The sequence below is a fragment of the Plasmodium cynomolgi genome, chromosome 9, assembly GCF_000321355.1.
Source record: "Plasmodium cynomolgi strain B DNA, chromosome 9, whole genome shotgun sequence".
NCBI classification, from domain to species: domain Eukaryota; phylum Apicomplexa; class Aconoidasida; order Haemosporida; family Plasmodiidae; genus Plasmodium; species Plasmodium cynomolgi.
This window is the reverse complement of record NC_020402.1, coordinates 153,388-167,300: the sequence shown is the minus strand read 5'-3', so window position 1 is coordinate 167,300 and position 13,913 is coordinate 153,388. Positions and strand designations below refer to the sequence as shown.

Below are 13,913 nucleotides of genomic sequence, written 5' to 3'. Positions count from 1 at the left end.
CATGTAGTATAGATGTTCCAGCCTTTTATTCAGCTCATGAAGGGTCTTCTTCTTCTTCCCCTGTTTTTGTTCACCGCGACCGTCGTTCAGAGTGGAGTGTTACTACCCTTCAGGGATTAAAAAAAAAAAAAAGAAAAGATAAGGTAAGGTAAGGCAATATAGGAGCAGAAGAGCACAGAGAAGCTAGTCGAAAAGAAGCTTACCGAGCGGATGTAAAGCGAATGGAACACAATGAAACCCCACCAGCTAGCGCCCCAAACCGCAGGAAATGACTGGCCGAAATGACTCCACCAAAGCTGCAGAGATAAGCCAAAGGCAGAAAAATAATGGAAGAGTAGAGGAGGGGCATAAGATGGTATGCGTTCAGCTCCTCGCTCTCCTGTTCATAGTAATAAATACCAAGTGCGTAGTTTCTGTGAGAACACACACTTTTGGGAGCAGGTTAGGGATACAACACAAGAACAACGACTTCCTCCATGGTGGGGACCGTGACCAAGGGAGACGAAGGGAAGTCCCCACGTTTGTCAATGTGACTTATAAAAAGAGTTTGAAGCACCCCAGTCGGTGCATCTTTGATCGGTTGCGGAACCCTTTTAAGTGCTTATCACCCCTAGGGGGCAGTTTCCAAAGTGTACAGGTGAGCAGGAAAGAAAGGAAGGGGGACGCCTCCCAATTAGAAAATTTGAGCATCACACATAGCAGTTCCGTAGGTGTGCTCCAGGATGAAGGGAAAAAGGTAGTCAGAAAAAAGAGAGATATTTTATCCAACGGATTTAAGGAGCGCACACAGGAGAGTCATATGCTGGATGCAGGAAGTGATGCAGTTAGAGGTGGTTCGAAGAAGGATCAAATTAAACATGATAGAGAAACAGAAATTGGTCAAGGGAAGAGCCCCAGGCGGGAAGAGGGGGGAAACAAGGGAATGAGTCAGACACACGGAAGGGTAGGAAGTCTGGTCGGTAGGAACAGAGGTCTCTATCGGAAGAAGGGACCCCCCCAGGGTGTCGTGGATATACAGAACACGAATGTGCGGAGCTTTCTGCAGGGCGGTGAAGAGAGCGGGTGAGTTTGCCCCATAATTTTGCCACAATTTTGCCACAATTTTGGGTGGCATTTTGGGTGCCACATTTGCCGCCACTTTTGCCGCCACTTTTGCTGCCATTTTCCCCCTCCCCCCTTTTGCAGATCGCTGCACCTGTTGAACTACATCTACCATTCGTGGAAGGAGAAGAACTTCGCCAACTTCGTCACGGCGATAAAAGACGAAAAGTTTGATCACACATGTGTAGAAAAATGGCTACATAAAATGTCCATGAGTCTAAATAAAAAATACATAAAAATACAGCTGAGGAGAGACTACGTGTTGATAAAAAATAAATATTTTGATCCGAGTCAAACGAGAGTGAAAGAATTTCATCTGACTTATGAAGACATTAACAAATGTTTGGAAATTTTAATAAAAAATATGGATAAATTTTGTTCATACGAAATGTCTTCTATTCTTTGGGCCATCAGTATTATTCTGATAAAGCTGTTCAAAAGCTCCAGTAGTGTGGATACCAGTGCCTTCATGGCTTACTCCGAAATTCACTCTGTGACAAGTACGCTGTTGCGTAATTTTATGAAATTTTTTTCTCTTATTGTTTTTCATTTGAACAAGGTGAAGGGGTACTTGTCTATTGACGAGTCTCTGTGGGCGATCTGGAGTTTGTGCAAGTTGCTGCACTTTAACGTGCTGTGCGCGGGGGGCGCCTCCTCTGCGGTGGGGAGCGCTGAAATTGGAAGCGGTGGAATTGGGAGTGCTGCAGTGGGTAGCGGTGGAATTGGCAGCGCTGAAGTGGGTAGCGGCGGAATTGGAACCGCTGAAATTGGAAGCGCTGGAAGTGACATCGCAGTGGGTGACTTCTCAGTGGGTGGCTTCTCCCCCGGTGGATCCCTCCCGGGAGAGCGCCTGCGCGAAGAGCCCCCGTACAGCCCCCACCAAATAGCCTACCTCAAAAACAAGTTCCATTTGGCTGAAGAAAGCGTCACAAACATCCTCGACATATTCAACCACATATACAAGCACCTCCACGAAAACTTACAATTTCTACAGGAAAAATATTACATCTACATCCCTTTTATCATTTTTGAATCTCAGACGTTGCTGTTGAGAAGTAGCGTCTTACTACTGAACAAAATAATGTCCATAATTTTGAAGAGAAAAATTTTGCTTTCCCTTTTTAACTTCGACACGTTGAAAAGGCAGCATAGGAGGAGGGCTCTCCAAGGGAAGCATAAAGGAGGGGCCCTCCCAGGGCAGCATAAAGGAGGGACCCTTCAAGGGGAACAAAAAAGAAGCACCCTCCAAGGGGAACAAAAAAGATGCACTCTCCAAGGGGAACAAAAAAGAAGCAGCCTTCTCGTAGGAATCCCCGATAGGAAGAATAGCTACTCACAAAATGTAGACGTTTTTAAAATTAAAACTTTGAGCAAAGTATACAAACTGATTAAGTGTATTTCAAAAATTTTTTATCCTTTGAAGAACCCTAATATTCGTAATTTAAATTTGCACAATAATTATGGGAGCTTGGATGTGGCTCTTTTGGGAGACTTCGTGAGTGCATGTAATGATGTGCTGGTGCAGTATGTAGACTACTTGGTGTTCGTCATTGGTCAGGACGGGGGAGAACGATCTGTTCAGAAGGGTAGCGCGATTCGCTTGGATGCAGCTGTGGAGGGGGAGGACTCACTTCTTCCACCCGTGGATCGTGTGCGTATGGAGCATAAGAACGAGCTGATTTTTATTTACAACTGCTTGAAGAGCTCGCTTGTGTCTCTGATAAAGTTGGACCTGAAGGACAAGTACATGTATGAGTGGCTGAACGGGAACATGCACCTCTTTCAGTTTGGGCGGCCTCCCGAGGGCGGCCAGAAAAGCGGTGGCGCGGCAATGGGCAGTACCTTAATCGGAAATGCGGCAGTTGGAAATGCGGCAGTTGACAATGCGGCAGTTAGCGATGCCCCAGTTAGCGATGCCCCAGTTAGCGATGCCCCAGTTAGCAACGCCCCAGTTAGCAACGCCCCAGTTAGCAACGCCCCAGTCGGTAGCGCCCTAGGTGACCGCTATACCGACCTCTTCCAAAGCGAGGAGCTCCTGGGAGAGTCCCCCGACGAGGAGCTTCTGGAAGAAGGGGGCCCATCACTTGTGGACAGCACCACCTTGGGGGAGGCCAACTCTGTGCATCCCGCATATGGCGTACCGAAAACTGGAGATGGTAACACCCCAATTGGAGAAGAACCCCAAATTGGAGAAGGAAACACTCACTTTGGAGAAGAACCCCAAATTGGAGATGGCGGAAGGGGCAAACTTACCCCGTTGGGCCCAACTCAACGTGTAGATGCCAATAGAGATGATGGGGACACGTTGGAAGGACCCCGTCCAAGTGGAGACGACCCGTCAGATGGAAAAGTGAACACAAATGATGTATGTCTAGATGTACTAGCTCTGAGCAAATTCACAAAATTGTACAGCACCGAAATGAAGAGGAAGCTAATAGAAAATGTGAAGCAAAGCATTGCAGACTCGTTGAAGCTGTTTGAGGATCTCTACCGGAGTAGCGACACCGATCAGGTGCAGTACCCGACATATGTGTGCATTAACGATATATATATCATAAAGGAAAAGAGAATAGAAGAACTGTATGATGAGGAAACAAAAACTTTTTACAAAAAAAATAAAAATGTCAATTTTAGAAATATCATAATGCCAAAACAGCTAGCCATTTATATTAACTACATAGGAAGAAATATGAATTTAGTTGAAACGAAAAAACAGTTGGATGAAATTTTTTTTCTCTCCGTAATGTATATAAATACTACCAGGTTTAATTACTGCACTTCCAATGACATAATTCACTTTCTACAAGGGCTATTAAATTATAACGAGTTGGAGAGGAAAGGAATGAATGCTTTATCTGAACAAGTGAATAGAATGCTAATACTACTGTGCACCATTGTGGAGAACTCCTTCCTGAGGTGGAAGTCCTCAAATATATGTCAGCTAATTTATTTGCTAACGAAATATAAGCATATACATAGGAATATTTTTAATAAATTCGATTGGCTGTTGAACACTATTGAGTTCCCTCGCTATGTGTATCAGAGGGCTCAGATAGACACTCCCGGGGGGGGCGAAGTTGGTTTGGGTGATCATCTGCGGGGGGGCAGAGCTGTTCCATCCGATTCTCCAGGGAATGGCAACTGTTCGCAGTTGGATTCCTCGGATAGCAGCGGTGCTGAGTCCGATTATCCCAACAGCACCGACATGGTGTCCAACCCCCCCGCGTGGCGCACCGAGCAAATGAGCAAATCAAGGCGCATTAGCATAAACGAGGTTAAGTATGATAATCTGGGATCGGCGCTATGGGCCATGACGTCTCTCAACAAACATGTAATAAAAAAGAAATATTTTCTAAAATTCTGTTACCTTTTCTCAGTGTATATTTCTTTACACATGAAATTATATTTAAATGAGAAACATCGAGATGGATATCACTCAAACCGTTTTGGTAGTACCTCGACTGAGCAAAACGTAAAAGGGAAATCACCAAATGATGATCAGTTCTTACGACAGTATGCAAGTTATTTTAAGTTACCATTGGACACCATGACGATAAGTATCTATGTCAACACCTTTGCAAGGAAAATAAAAATTGGATTCAAAAATTTGTTCGATGTTATTAAAAATGATGTGAGAATTGTGTCCAATTTTTCTCTCAAGGAGCTTTCTTATATCATGTACTCTCTGGCCAATGTGGATAGCAATGCCTTGGGGGACAGTGTGTTCCATGGAGAGTCTGGTTGTCACGAGGGGGGTGATGTTAGGGAGGAGAATAAACGGCGCTTTGAGAAATTTCTGCACGGGGGGAGCTCCCTGTGGGTGGACGAGCTGGACGGCATGTTTGACGAGGTGAAGGGGCCACCCCCCAGGGAGATATGCAGCCAAGAGGAGCCAACCTCTAACGAGGCACACCGCGAGGGGGGAGAAGCAGCGGCGAACGAGGCGCCCCATGCTGACGGGAACGGGAGCGGCACTGACAACGGACGTGACAGCAGCAATGAAAGCAGCCGCGACAGCAGCCGCGACAGTGACAACCACCCTGCGACGGGAAGAAGCAAAACGATCGTGCGAAAGAATAACTTCCTAACGTTTAAAAGAGACAGAATCGAAATTTCCAGCGAGTTCCTAAACAGCTTAATGGAAAAAGTATACAACTGCGCATCGGCCATTTTGCAAAAAAAAAGTACCTCCAGGAAGCGATCTTTGATGATACCCTCTACATGAGTAATGTCAATAAGAAAAAAAAGATCGAAATAATTGACCTCATGAAATTAGTGTATAGCATTTTTGTTTTCCTAAATCAACGGATTCAAGTCGGTCGAGTCGATGGAATTAACTTTGGCCTGGCCGAGGACATCATTCGCCTGTACAGCCTCATCGTTAAGAGCTTCCCCAGCACGCTCAATTATATATACGTCATCATCGACACCTACGCCCTCATAAGCAATGTCTACACCTTGGACGCCTTCACGAGGGGTATCATAAAGGTGGGTTCGCGCGTTGGATTGGAGAGGGGCCGATTCAACCGTCCCGATGTGGCATCTCTCCTGGAGGAGTGCTTCTTCCCCCCTGTCTGCCAGCATACATATCCCAAGCCTCCCCTTCCCCCCCTGCAGGAATTCGTCCAAATTTGTGTAAAAAAGGTTGAAGAGGAGAAGATGTTGGATCTGGAGAAGAAAAAAATTATGTTGAGTATTCAAAATTTGAAGGCGACCAACTGAGGCGCCTGCAGCGGTCATCCGTTTGAAGGGGGCGCGTCGCAGCACACCGCAGTTAGCACGCCGCAGTTGGCCCCTTTAAACTGGCTCTTTTCAGTTTTCTTCTTTTTATCCTCTCTTCCGTCGTGCAAATCGGATGTATGCACAGCTGTGCTTGCAGATATACACACAATGCCCACAACTGTGCGTTTTTTTTTTTTTTTTTTTTTTTTGTGCCACCCTTTGTTTTCACCATGTTTGATGTTTTTGTCCCGTTTCGTTTCGTTTCGTTCCGCTTCGTTCCGCTTCGTTTCGCTTCGTTTCATTCGTTTGCTCCACGGCAACCCATTTTGCTAATCAAAAAAGGAACCGGCCGGGGGAGAGACCAAAGTGAGAATCATCATTTGGGCATGCCGCGTTGTTGCGTACTGTTGCACGTATCAATGTGAGGCTCCTCCTTCCCTACTTAACGTGCCACATGTTCGCCGCGTTACATTTGGTACACTTTATATTACCCTTGTTTAGAAACTGCAACACTTTCTTGAGTCCATCCTTGTTCGCAAAGTCATTCTTTTGTTTGTTAACCCCACATAATCCATTATTATATATCTGCCTGTATAGATTGTCCAGAAGGTGGAGTCCAGGTCCTGTCCAGCTTTCCTTCCCTTTACTTAACTCATTCATGTCATAATATTTTTTGGCGTACTGTGGGTATGCTTTTTTGAATACCAAGTCGCACGCTTCGTTCAGGTAAATAAAATTGTTGCACTTGCTACAGGCAAATTTGCAGAGCTCCCTGCTCGTTCGCGTCATCTGTTGTGAGGTGTGGCGGTGTTGCGGTGAGGAGGCGACGGGGCGAAGAAGCAGATGCCAAGTCGATTCGGGATCTCTTCTATTTTGTATTCACCAAAGGTTTGATCGCTCCGTCGCTTCGTTGCTTCGCTGATCCGTTCTTCGTCGCCTGGTTCCTTCGTTGCCTCGTTAGCTGCTACCTCGCTGCTTCATTCCTTCGACCGTTCTTTGCTTCCTCTTTTTTTCGGCATAACAATTTGCACTGCCCGTTGAAGAGCTTGCGCGCCGCTTTCACCCCGCAACGGACTTTAAAGTGCAACAAAAAGAAAGATGCCCCATTTGGGAGCACAGATGCAGTGCGCACACCTTTGATGACAGCTGATTGGTGACTGCTCCTGCGGGTTTGAAGGATCTTCACTTAACTTCACTTTACTTTTTTTTTTTTTTTTTTTTTTTTTTCGCTTCAGGGCCGAGAAGTGCATCGTTTTGCTGGTCGCAGCTTGAGAAAGGGGAAAAAAAAACGGCAGCGTGGAGGGGATGCTGTGCGAACGCTACACAGTTGCCAGCGCGCCCACCACTGCCACACGGCTGCTACTCTTGCGCATGGCTCCATGTGGGTGTGATGTTAGTATGCCTCTGTTCATTCTGCGAGGCCAGCCCCTCCCCCGCTCTATCCTCCATCCAGTGAGTGCCAACCGGTTATTGGAAATCCCACCCATGAGAGAAGCAGAAAGAAGTAAAAAGAGGCAAAAAGAGGCAAAAATAAGCAAAATAAGCAAAATAAGCAAAGTAAGCAAAATACGCAAAATACGCAAAATAAGCAAAATAAGCAAAATACGCAAAATAAGCAAAGTAAGCAAAAAGAGGCAAAAATGCAGATGCCAAAAAAAAGCACGAGTGTAAGCGAGACGAAGCAGATTGAACATGCGTATACCATTTTGGAAGGCATGTCCATTGGCATGTTTATTTGCATGTTTCATGTGGCTAGTGGCAAGTGGTGCAAAGAGGAAGAAGCAGTACTTCATTGGTTCATCCAGGAGCATGGTGAAGAATGTAAGATGTGCAAAATATGACAGGGTGGAGAAAAAAGGTAGACATCGTATTTTTGGAATCCCACGAATGTACAAATGGCTGACGTCGTATTACCCTACAGTGAGAGAAGAACTAATCAATAATGAAAGACAGAAAGAAGTAGATATTTTTTATGTCGACATGAATGGAGTGATACATCATTGTACACATGCGAACAAGGAGACCCTACCTGTGCATGATGAACATGAGCTGTTGTCAAACATCTTGAAGTACTTAAAGAATCTGTTTCATTTAGTGAAACCAAAAAATTTAGTTTATGTCGGGGTGGATGGAGTCTCCCCTAAGGCCAAGATGAACCAACAGAGGAAGAGACGCTTCCTCAGCTTATTTAAGGTCAGCGATAATTCTAACGGGGCTAACCTGTTCAACCCTAACTGTATCACCACAGGCACCGATTTCATGTACAAAATTAACCTCGCTCTGAATAAGTGGTTCCAGATTTTGAAGAAGAAGAATATCTTTCCCTTCGACGTGATTTTTTCCGGATCGGATGTGCCCGGGGAGGGCGAACACAAAATTTTGAAGTTCATTCGGGAGGTAGGCGCGCTGCAAAGCGGCACTGCAAAGAGGCACTGAGAAGTGAGGCCGCCAACCGAAGTAATGAGTTTAGCGAAACTCTACCCTCAGTGGGGTGGTGCACTCCGTGTTACTGTTGCATTCCGTGTTACTGGTGCACACTTCACCACGATGCAGCGTTACCGCGACACAGCGTTACCGCGACACAGCGTTACCGCGTCGCCACATGATTGCTTGGCCATTTCACCCCTTCCCCCCGCAGAACTGCAAGCGCGACGCCGCCTTCCGAAACTACAACCACTGCATCTACGGACTGGACGCGGACCTCATCATGCTGTCACTCGTCACGCACCTTAACAACATCTTCATTCTGAGGGACAAGTACAAAATGACCAACGATTCGCACGCCGCGCTGCTGGAGAATTTTGAGAAGACGCAGCGGGATTTTAGCCAGCCCAGGGAGGTGGCATCCATTCAGGAAAGCAGCGCGGAGGATACCAATCAGGAAAGCAGCGCGGAAGAGTCCATTCAGGAAGGCAGCGCGGAAGAGTCCATTCAGGAAGGCAGCGCGGAGGATACCAATCAGGAAGGCAGCACGGAGGATACCAACCAGGGGGACTCCACTTTGCGCACCGTTCTCCCCCCCCCGCAGAGCGCCCCCTTCTGCAGAGTGCACCACTACACACAGGACTACTACGCCAACTGCGAACCGCTGAACAGTTACGATTTCGAAATTCTAGATGTGTACAAATTACGCAACTCGATAAGAACCCAAATAGCAACCTACATCAATAAATTAAAAAAAGAAAAAAATGTCATTTTTAACATAACCCGAGTAGTAGATGATATAGTGTTCCTCTCCTTCCTAGTAGGAAACGATTTCCTCCCTCATATCCCAAATATCGATATTAACGAAGGATCCATGAATGAAATTCTGAATGCATATATATACTACATATATAGGTACAATAATTACTTAACACTTAAAGACAAGGTACATATTCAGAGGTTGAAAATTATCTTAAAAATTTTGAGTGCTCAAGAATTCTCTTATTTTTTAAAAAGGGGAAATGCTGAAAATGTGAGAGAGTTCACTGATGAGAGCAGGTACAAGGGTTACTACTACCTGCAGAAGTTTGGGTTGGAGGACCCCAAGCAGATTCAGCATATTGTGAATAAGTATATTGAGGGCCTCTTTTGGAATTTGCACTACTACCACTTCGGCTGCGCGAGTTGGTGTTGGTAAGTGGGGGGCATAACAGGGGCGACTGCTTAACCGGGGCGACCGCTTAACAGAGGGGACTGCATAACAGAGGGGACCGCTTAACCGGGGCGACTGCTTAACCGGGGCATTGCCAGGAGATGCCCCCTCGCAGCGTTCCTAGACCCACCCCGTTGTACAAAATGACGCAGCGGTATTACACATGGGCTTCTTCTTCTTCTTCTTCTTCTTCTTTTTTTTTTTTTTTTGCAGGGAGTATCCCTACCACTACGCGCCCTTGTGCAGCGATTTGCTCTCCTTTGAGAAGTCCGATTTTTTTTTCGAAAAGGTAGGGGCGGTCATGGCGTACCTTCTGCGGTGTCCGTATTTACCTGTATAGACACATGTGCAAGCGGGTGATAAGGCGGACGATAAGGCGGACGACGAAGCCCACGCTTTGCCGCTCTCTCACCGCTCTCTCACCGCTCTCTCACCGCTCTCTCACCGCTCTCTCACCGCTCTCTCACCGCTCTCTTCACTTCCCTCTGCACCCCCCTCTTCACCTCCCTCTCCCCGCAGGGAAAGCCCTACTCGGCCTACACGCACCTCATCAGCGTGCTGCCGCAGAAGGACAACAACCTCCTGCCCGAGGCGTACAAGTGAGTCCAGCGGCGCCCATTCAGCGTGGCAACACGTGCACGGATGCGCCCTTCGCATAGCCACCCAAATGGTGCTCCACGACGAGCACACGCAAGAGCGTGCGTATGTCAGTCTAATCCAGTCCAATGCCAATGCGCATGCCACACACATAACCACATAAACAAACGCACACACACATAAACACATAAACAAACGCACACACACACACCCTGTTCACTGCGCCCACCCACGTAGAAACATCTACTCCGAAGACGAGGTGAAGTCCTTCTTCCCTGAGAACGTTCGAATCGATCCCAATGGAAAAAAGTACGTGTTGGAGGAAGGAGCCATTTTGACGGGTCTCCCCCCAGCCCAGAGCCCGATCGGGTTGGTTTATTTGTGAAGTCGTCCCGAAGGGCCTGTATCATCACACATTATCGTTATGGTCATTAATATCTTTTCCACCTGTGCAGAGAAACATGGGAGTACATCGTGCACCTCCCCTTCATAAACTGCAACACGATAAACAAGATAATTACGGAGCGCAGTAAAAAGATTTCGAAGCTCAAATACAAGTTGAGGTTAAGTTTTTTTTTTTTTTTTTTTTTTTTTTTTGGAGGGGTGGAGACGAGAGCTCCCACCGCCTATAGTCCCACATGGCATGAATTAGGATAACATAGCATATCATAGGATGGAATGGAATGGCACTGTATCACACAACATCAAATGATGCGACGCTGCTTCCTTCCCTTTTTGTAGAGAACTCACAGGACGGGAGCACAGATACTAACACGGCAACAGAAGAGCTAGTGTAATTAATGCAAGAGAAAGAAAATGGGAAAATTGGCGTGACGTTTTTTTATTTTTTTTAGTGGAATGTCACCCACCCAGGGAGTCCGCTCTTCATGTGGGTCCAGTTTGTTTACTTCTTATTTGTGTCCATTGACAAGAGAATCTTCGAGTAGGTACTCGCGGGGATGTTTCTGCAAGGGGGGCGCGGTTAGGGAAGCGGTTAGATAAGCGGTTAGAGAAGCGATTTGTGCGGCGGTTACGCGGTGAAGCGTCCGGTTATGCACCTGCTCGGTTAGCCGATGTGCCTTGCGCGCCTGCACCTGGGGACTTACATTTTTTCCACTTGGTCCATTTCGCTGGTCGTGATCATGAGGTCCCGCTTGGGCGACAAGGAGAGGTCGTCCCTGAGGGTGGGGGCGGGGAAAGGGCATGTCGTCGGGGTGCAGAGTAGTGTAGCAGTGCAGAGTAGCCGTGCGGAGTAACATCGCGGAGTAACATCGCGGAGTAACAGCGCGGAGTAACAGTGCAGTGTAGCAGCGCGAAGCCGCTTTTTCTTGGCGCAGGTTAGCTCCCCCCCTTTCTCCGCGCACAGGCCTTACTTGTAAGAGGAGAAGCCGAAGGCACTCGGGGACAGGTAGTTAAAACTGAGGCTTATTCTGTTCCTGAGCATATCGGCGACTGTTTGGAGCATGTACGAAAAGAAGGAGTACTTCCTCAGGGAAAGAAAAGAAGAAGTAAAGTCGTAGTGTCGAACGTACACCCCCTGTGATATATAATAGTTCACAATTTCTCTCGTGGTTTCATTCAGCGTTTGCAGAAGTTTTGCCTCCATTTGAAGGGCAATACAGTTAGCCCTTTCCAGAAAATAATGACTCCCTTTGTTCTTGAAGTAGTGGACAAAGGACATCGAAGAGTTATACAGGTGGAATATCTTATCCACGTTTTTAATTTCTTTTGCAAACTCATTAATCATATTTGAATTTATTTTAATTTTTTTTATTCTCTGTCTATACAATTGGTACAACTGTCGAATGAGTGTCTCCAAAAGTTGTTCATATTTTTCTAGCAAATCTGTCATGATGATATGGACAAGGTAAGAATGCTGTTTCTTTCTAATTTGTTCAACCATGTCTTCATTTTTAACGACCTTTTTGTTTAATTGGAAGAGTAAAAATTTGTTAAGGAGCACATCTACTTCTTTCGCCACTTGACCCATTTTTATTTTCATTTTTCCTGCATCTGGTAGTGGATCAAAATTGTCCATTTTGAGTTGGCTAGCTATTTTTAAATATTCATGTAGAATGGAAAGTTTCAAGTTGGAAAAAAAATTATAGACGAAGTAATTTTCGCTAGTCAGGTTTTTCAGAGCGTCAGGACGGTGGTTCGCAAAGATGGAGTGGCTTTTGCGATCCCCACTTGGAGAGATACGCGGTGATGATGTTATTTGCCCCGCTGGGGGGTTACTCTGCATGGGGACCTTCACTCGGTAGTAGACTCTCTTCTTCCCAATTTGATCACGCCATCTATCCACATTGATGCAATTATCTCTCGAAAAAACGAACCTCTCCTTCACACACTTGTGGTACCGGTCCTTCTTCCAATGACTTCGAAGAAACGACTTTACTATGTTCACGATGGATTCCCTTTCCTTCTCCACGTAGTTGTCCTGGTGTGATCTACCTCCCGACGCATCATCATCCTCATGAAAATTGTACACGTAAAAAATAACGTTGTGGTTACCCTTCGTTTGGTTTACATAAAGTAAGAAATCGATCACATTGAGGAAGCAGCTAAATTGGGCAATGTCCAGAAGATGTTTATTTAAAATGTCGTGGTAGTTCATGGGGACTATAATGGCGTCCGACTGTTCGATGTATGCTGCGAGGCTTTCCATTTTTTGTTTCGTGTCTCCCAGGTTTCGCTGGAGGTATTCGAAGGGGGTTTCACCGTCTCCCCCACCGTCAGCGGTGTTCCCATCGGTTTGGCTAGCCGCTTTCTTAGCGGTTTGGCTTGCCGCTTTCTTAGCGGTTGGGTTTGCGGCTCCCTCGTTGTCTCTTCCTGTGGCCCTTCCTGTGGCTCCCCCTTGTGGGCCCCCCTTCTCGCCGCAGGGCCAGACCAGCGGCAAAAAGTACACCTTGCATTTGTTCCTGACCTGTTCGTAGAGTTTCACCCCCTCGTGGGGGTGCGCCCTCCTGACATAGTCCACTTGGTTGCCCAATTTGACATCGCTGCTGATGACGCTGAAAATGGGGGGCACGCCAGGGGGGCCCCGTGACGCGTCCACCCCTCGGCCACTCTTGCAGAGTGTTACCCCATGGAGCACCACGATGAGAAGCGCCAAACGGGGAAACCAACTGCGCAACGCGTGGGGCAGAACGTGAAAAGGAAAAATAAAATGCGAAACTCTTCGTTCTACATTGTTCCCAAGTTGGCAACTCATTTTTGGGATGGAGTCGAAAAGGGGTGAGGAGGCCGCCCACTCATGCCATGTTTAGGTGTGAGAATGACGTTTTTTTAAAAGGGGGAAATGGGCGAGGAGAAGAGAGAGGAAGGCACACAAAGGGGAAACCGCTTGCGATGAGCACAGCAAAGCGAACGTGGGATGGTGGGGTGATTGGATGGTGGGGTGGTTGGATGGTGGGATGGTGAGATGGTGGGACGCTGCTCAAGTGGGCCCTCCAGCTATGCACAAAGCGCGGGGGAACTCACTGCGGGGAAGAGGCCTATCAAATGGGCGGCAATTATTCTTCCGTTCACCAAGCATGTGTTGCGCGCGGGGGGGGGGGGGAATTATTTTAAAGTTTAACAGAGGATGGGGAGAAAAAATAATTATATGAACGAATCAAGTGGGGGAGAGGAGGTGTACGCTTTAAGCATAGGCCTCACTGAGTCGATTCACCAAAACGGTTTGCACGTGGCTCCGATTTGAAGCGCCATATGCTATGTGCGATGTGCGACTTGCCTACGCAGTATGTTGTAAAAAAAAAGGAATGCACAAAAGGGGGAAAGAAAAAATCGATGCGAAATGGGGACTTACCGCTTCGCATGTAACGTTACGAAAAAAAAAAAAAAGAAAGAAGAG

The 13,913-nt window shown here is 46.8% G+C and overlaps 4 protein-coding genes across 4 annotated transcripts; 2 read left to right on the top strand and 2 right to left on the bottom strand.

Moving 5' to 3' along the window:
• Positions 1 to 268: 268 nt before the first annotated feature.
• On the top strand, positions 269 to 5,326 carry PCYB_091350 (hypothetical protein; the record flags this gene model as incomplete). The annotated part of the gene is made up of 2 exons (XM_004222248.1): positions 269 to 1,062; positions 1,186 to 5,326. The coding sequence occupies 2 exons, from the start codon at positions 269 to 271 to the stop codon at positions 5,324 to 5,326; spliced, it is 4,935 nt and encodes a 1,644-aa protein (XP_004222296.1).
• Positions 5,327 to 6,052: 726 nt separating this feature from the next.
• PCYB_091340 (hypothetical protein) lies at positions 6,053 to 6,612 on the bottom strand (the record flags this gene model as incomplete). The annotated part of the gene is made up of 2 exons (XM_004222247.1): positions 6,053 to 6,152; positions 6,271 to 6,612. Coding segments are annotated over 2 exons (442 nt in total), but the record flags the coding sequence as incomplete, so codon positions are not given.
• Positions 6,613 to 7,710: 1,098 nt separating this feature from the next.
• Positions 7,711 to 10,829, top strand: PCYB_091330 (5'-3' exoribonuclease; the record flags this gene model as incomplete). Its single annotated transcript, XM_004222246.1, has 7 exons — positions 7,711 to 8,220; positions 8,462 to 9,441; positions 9,674 to 9,749; positions 9,980 to 10,059; positions 10,295 to 10,426; positions 10,513 to 10,620; positions 10,799 to 10,829. 7 exons carry the CDS (start codon positions 7,711 to 7,713, stop codon positions 10,827 to 10,829), a joined length of 1,917 nt encoding a protein of 638 aa, XP_004222294.1.
• A 598-nt stretch (positions 10,830 to 11,427) lies between these two features.
• PCYB_091320 (hypothetical protein) lies at positions 11,428 to 13,071 on the bottom strand (the record flags this gene model as incomplete). Its single annotated transcript, XM_004222245.1, has 1 exon — positions 11,428 to 13,071. A coding segment is annotated over one exon (1,641 nt), but the record flags the coding sequence as incomplete, so codon positions are not given.
• Positions 13,072 to 13,913: the final 842 nt, after the last annotated feature.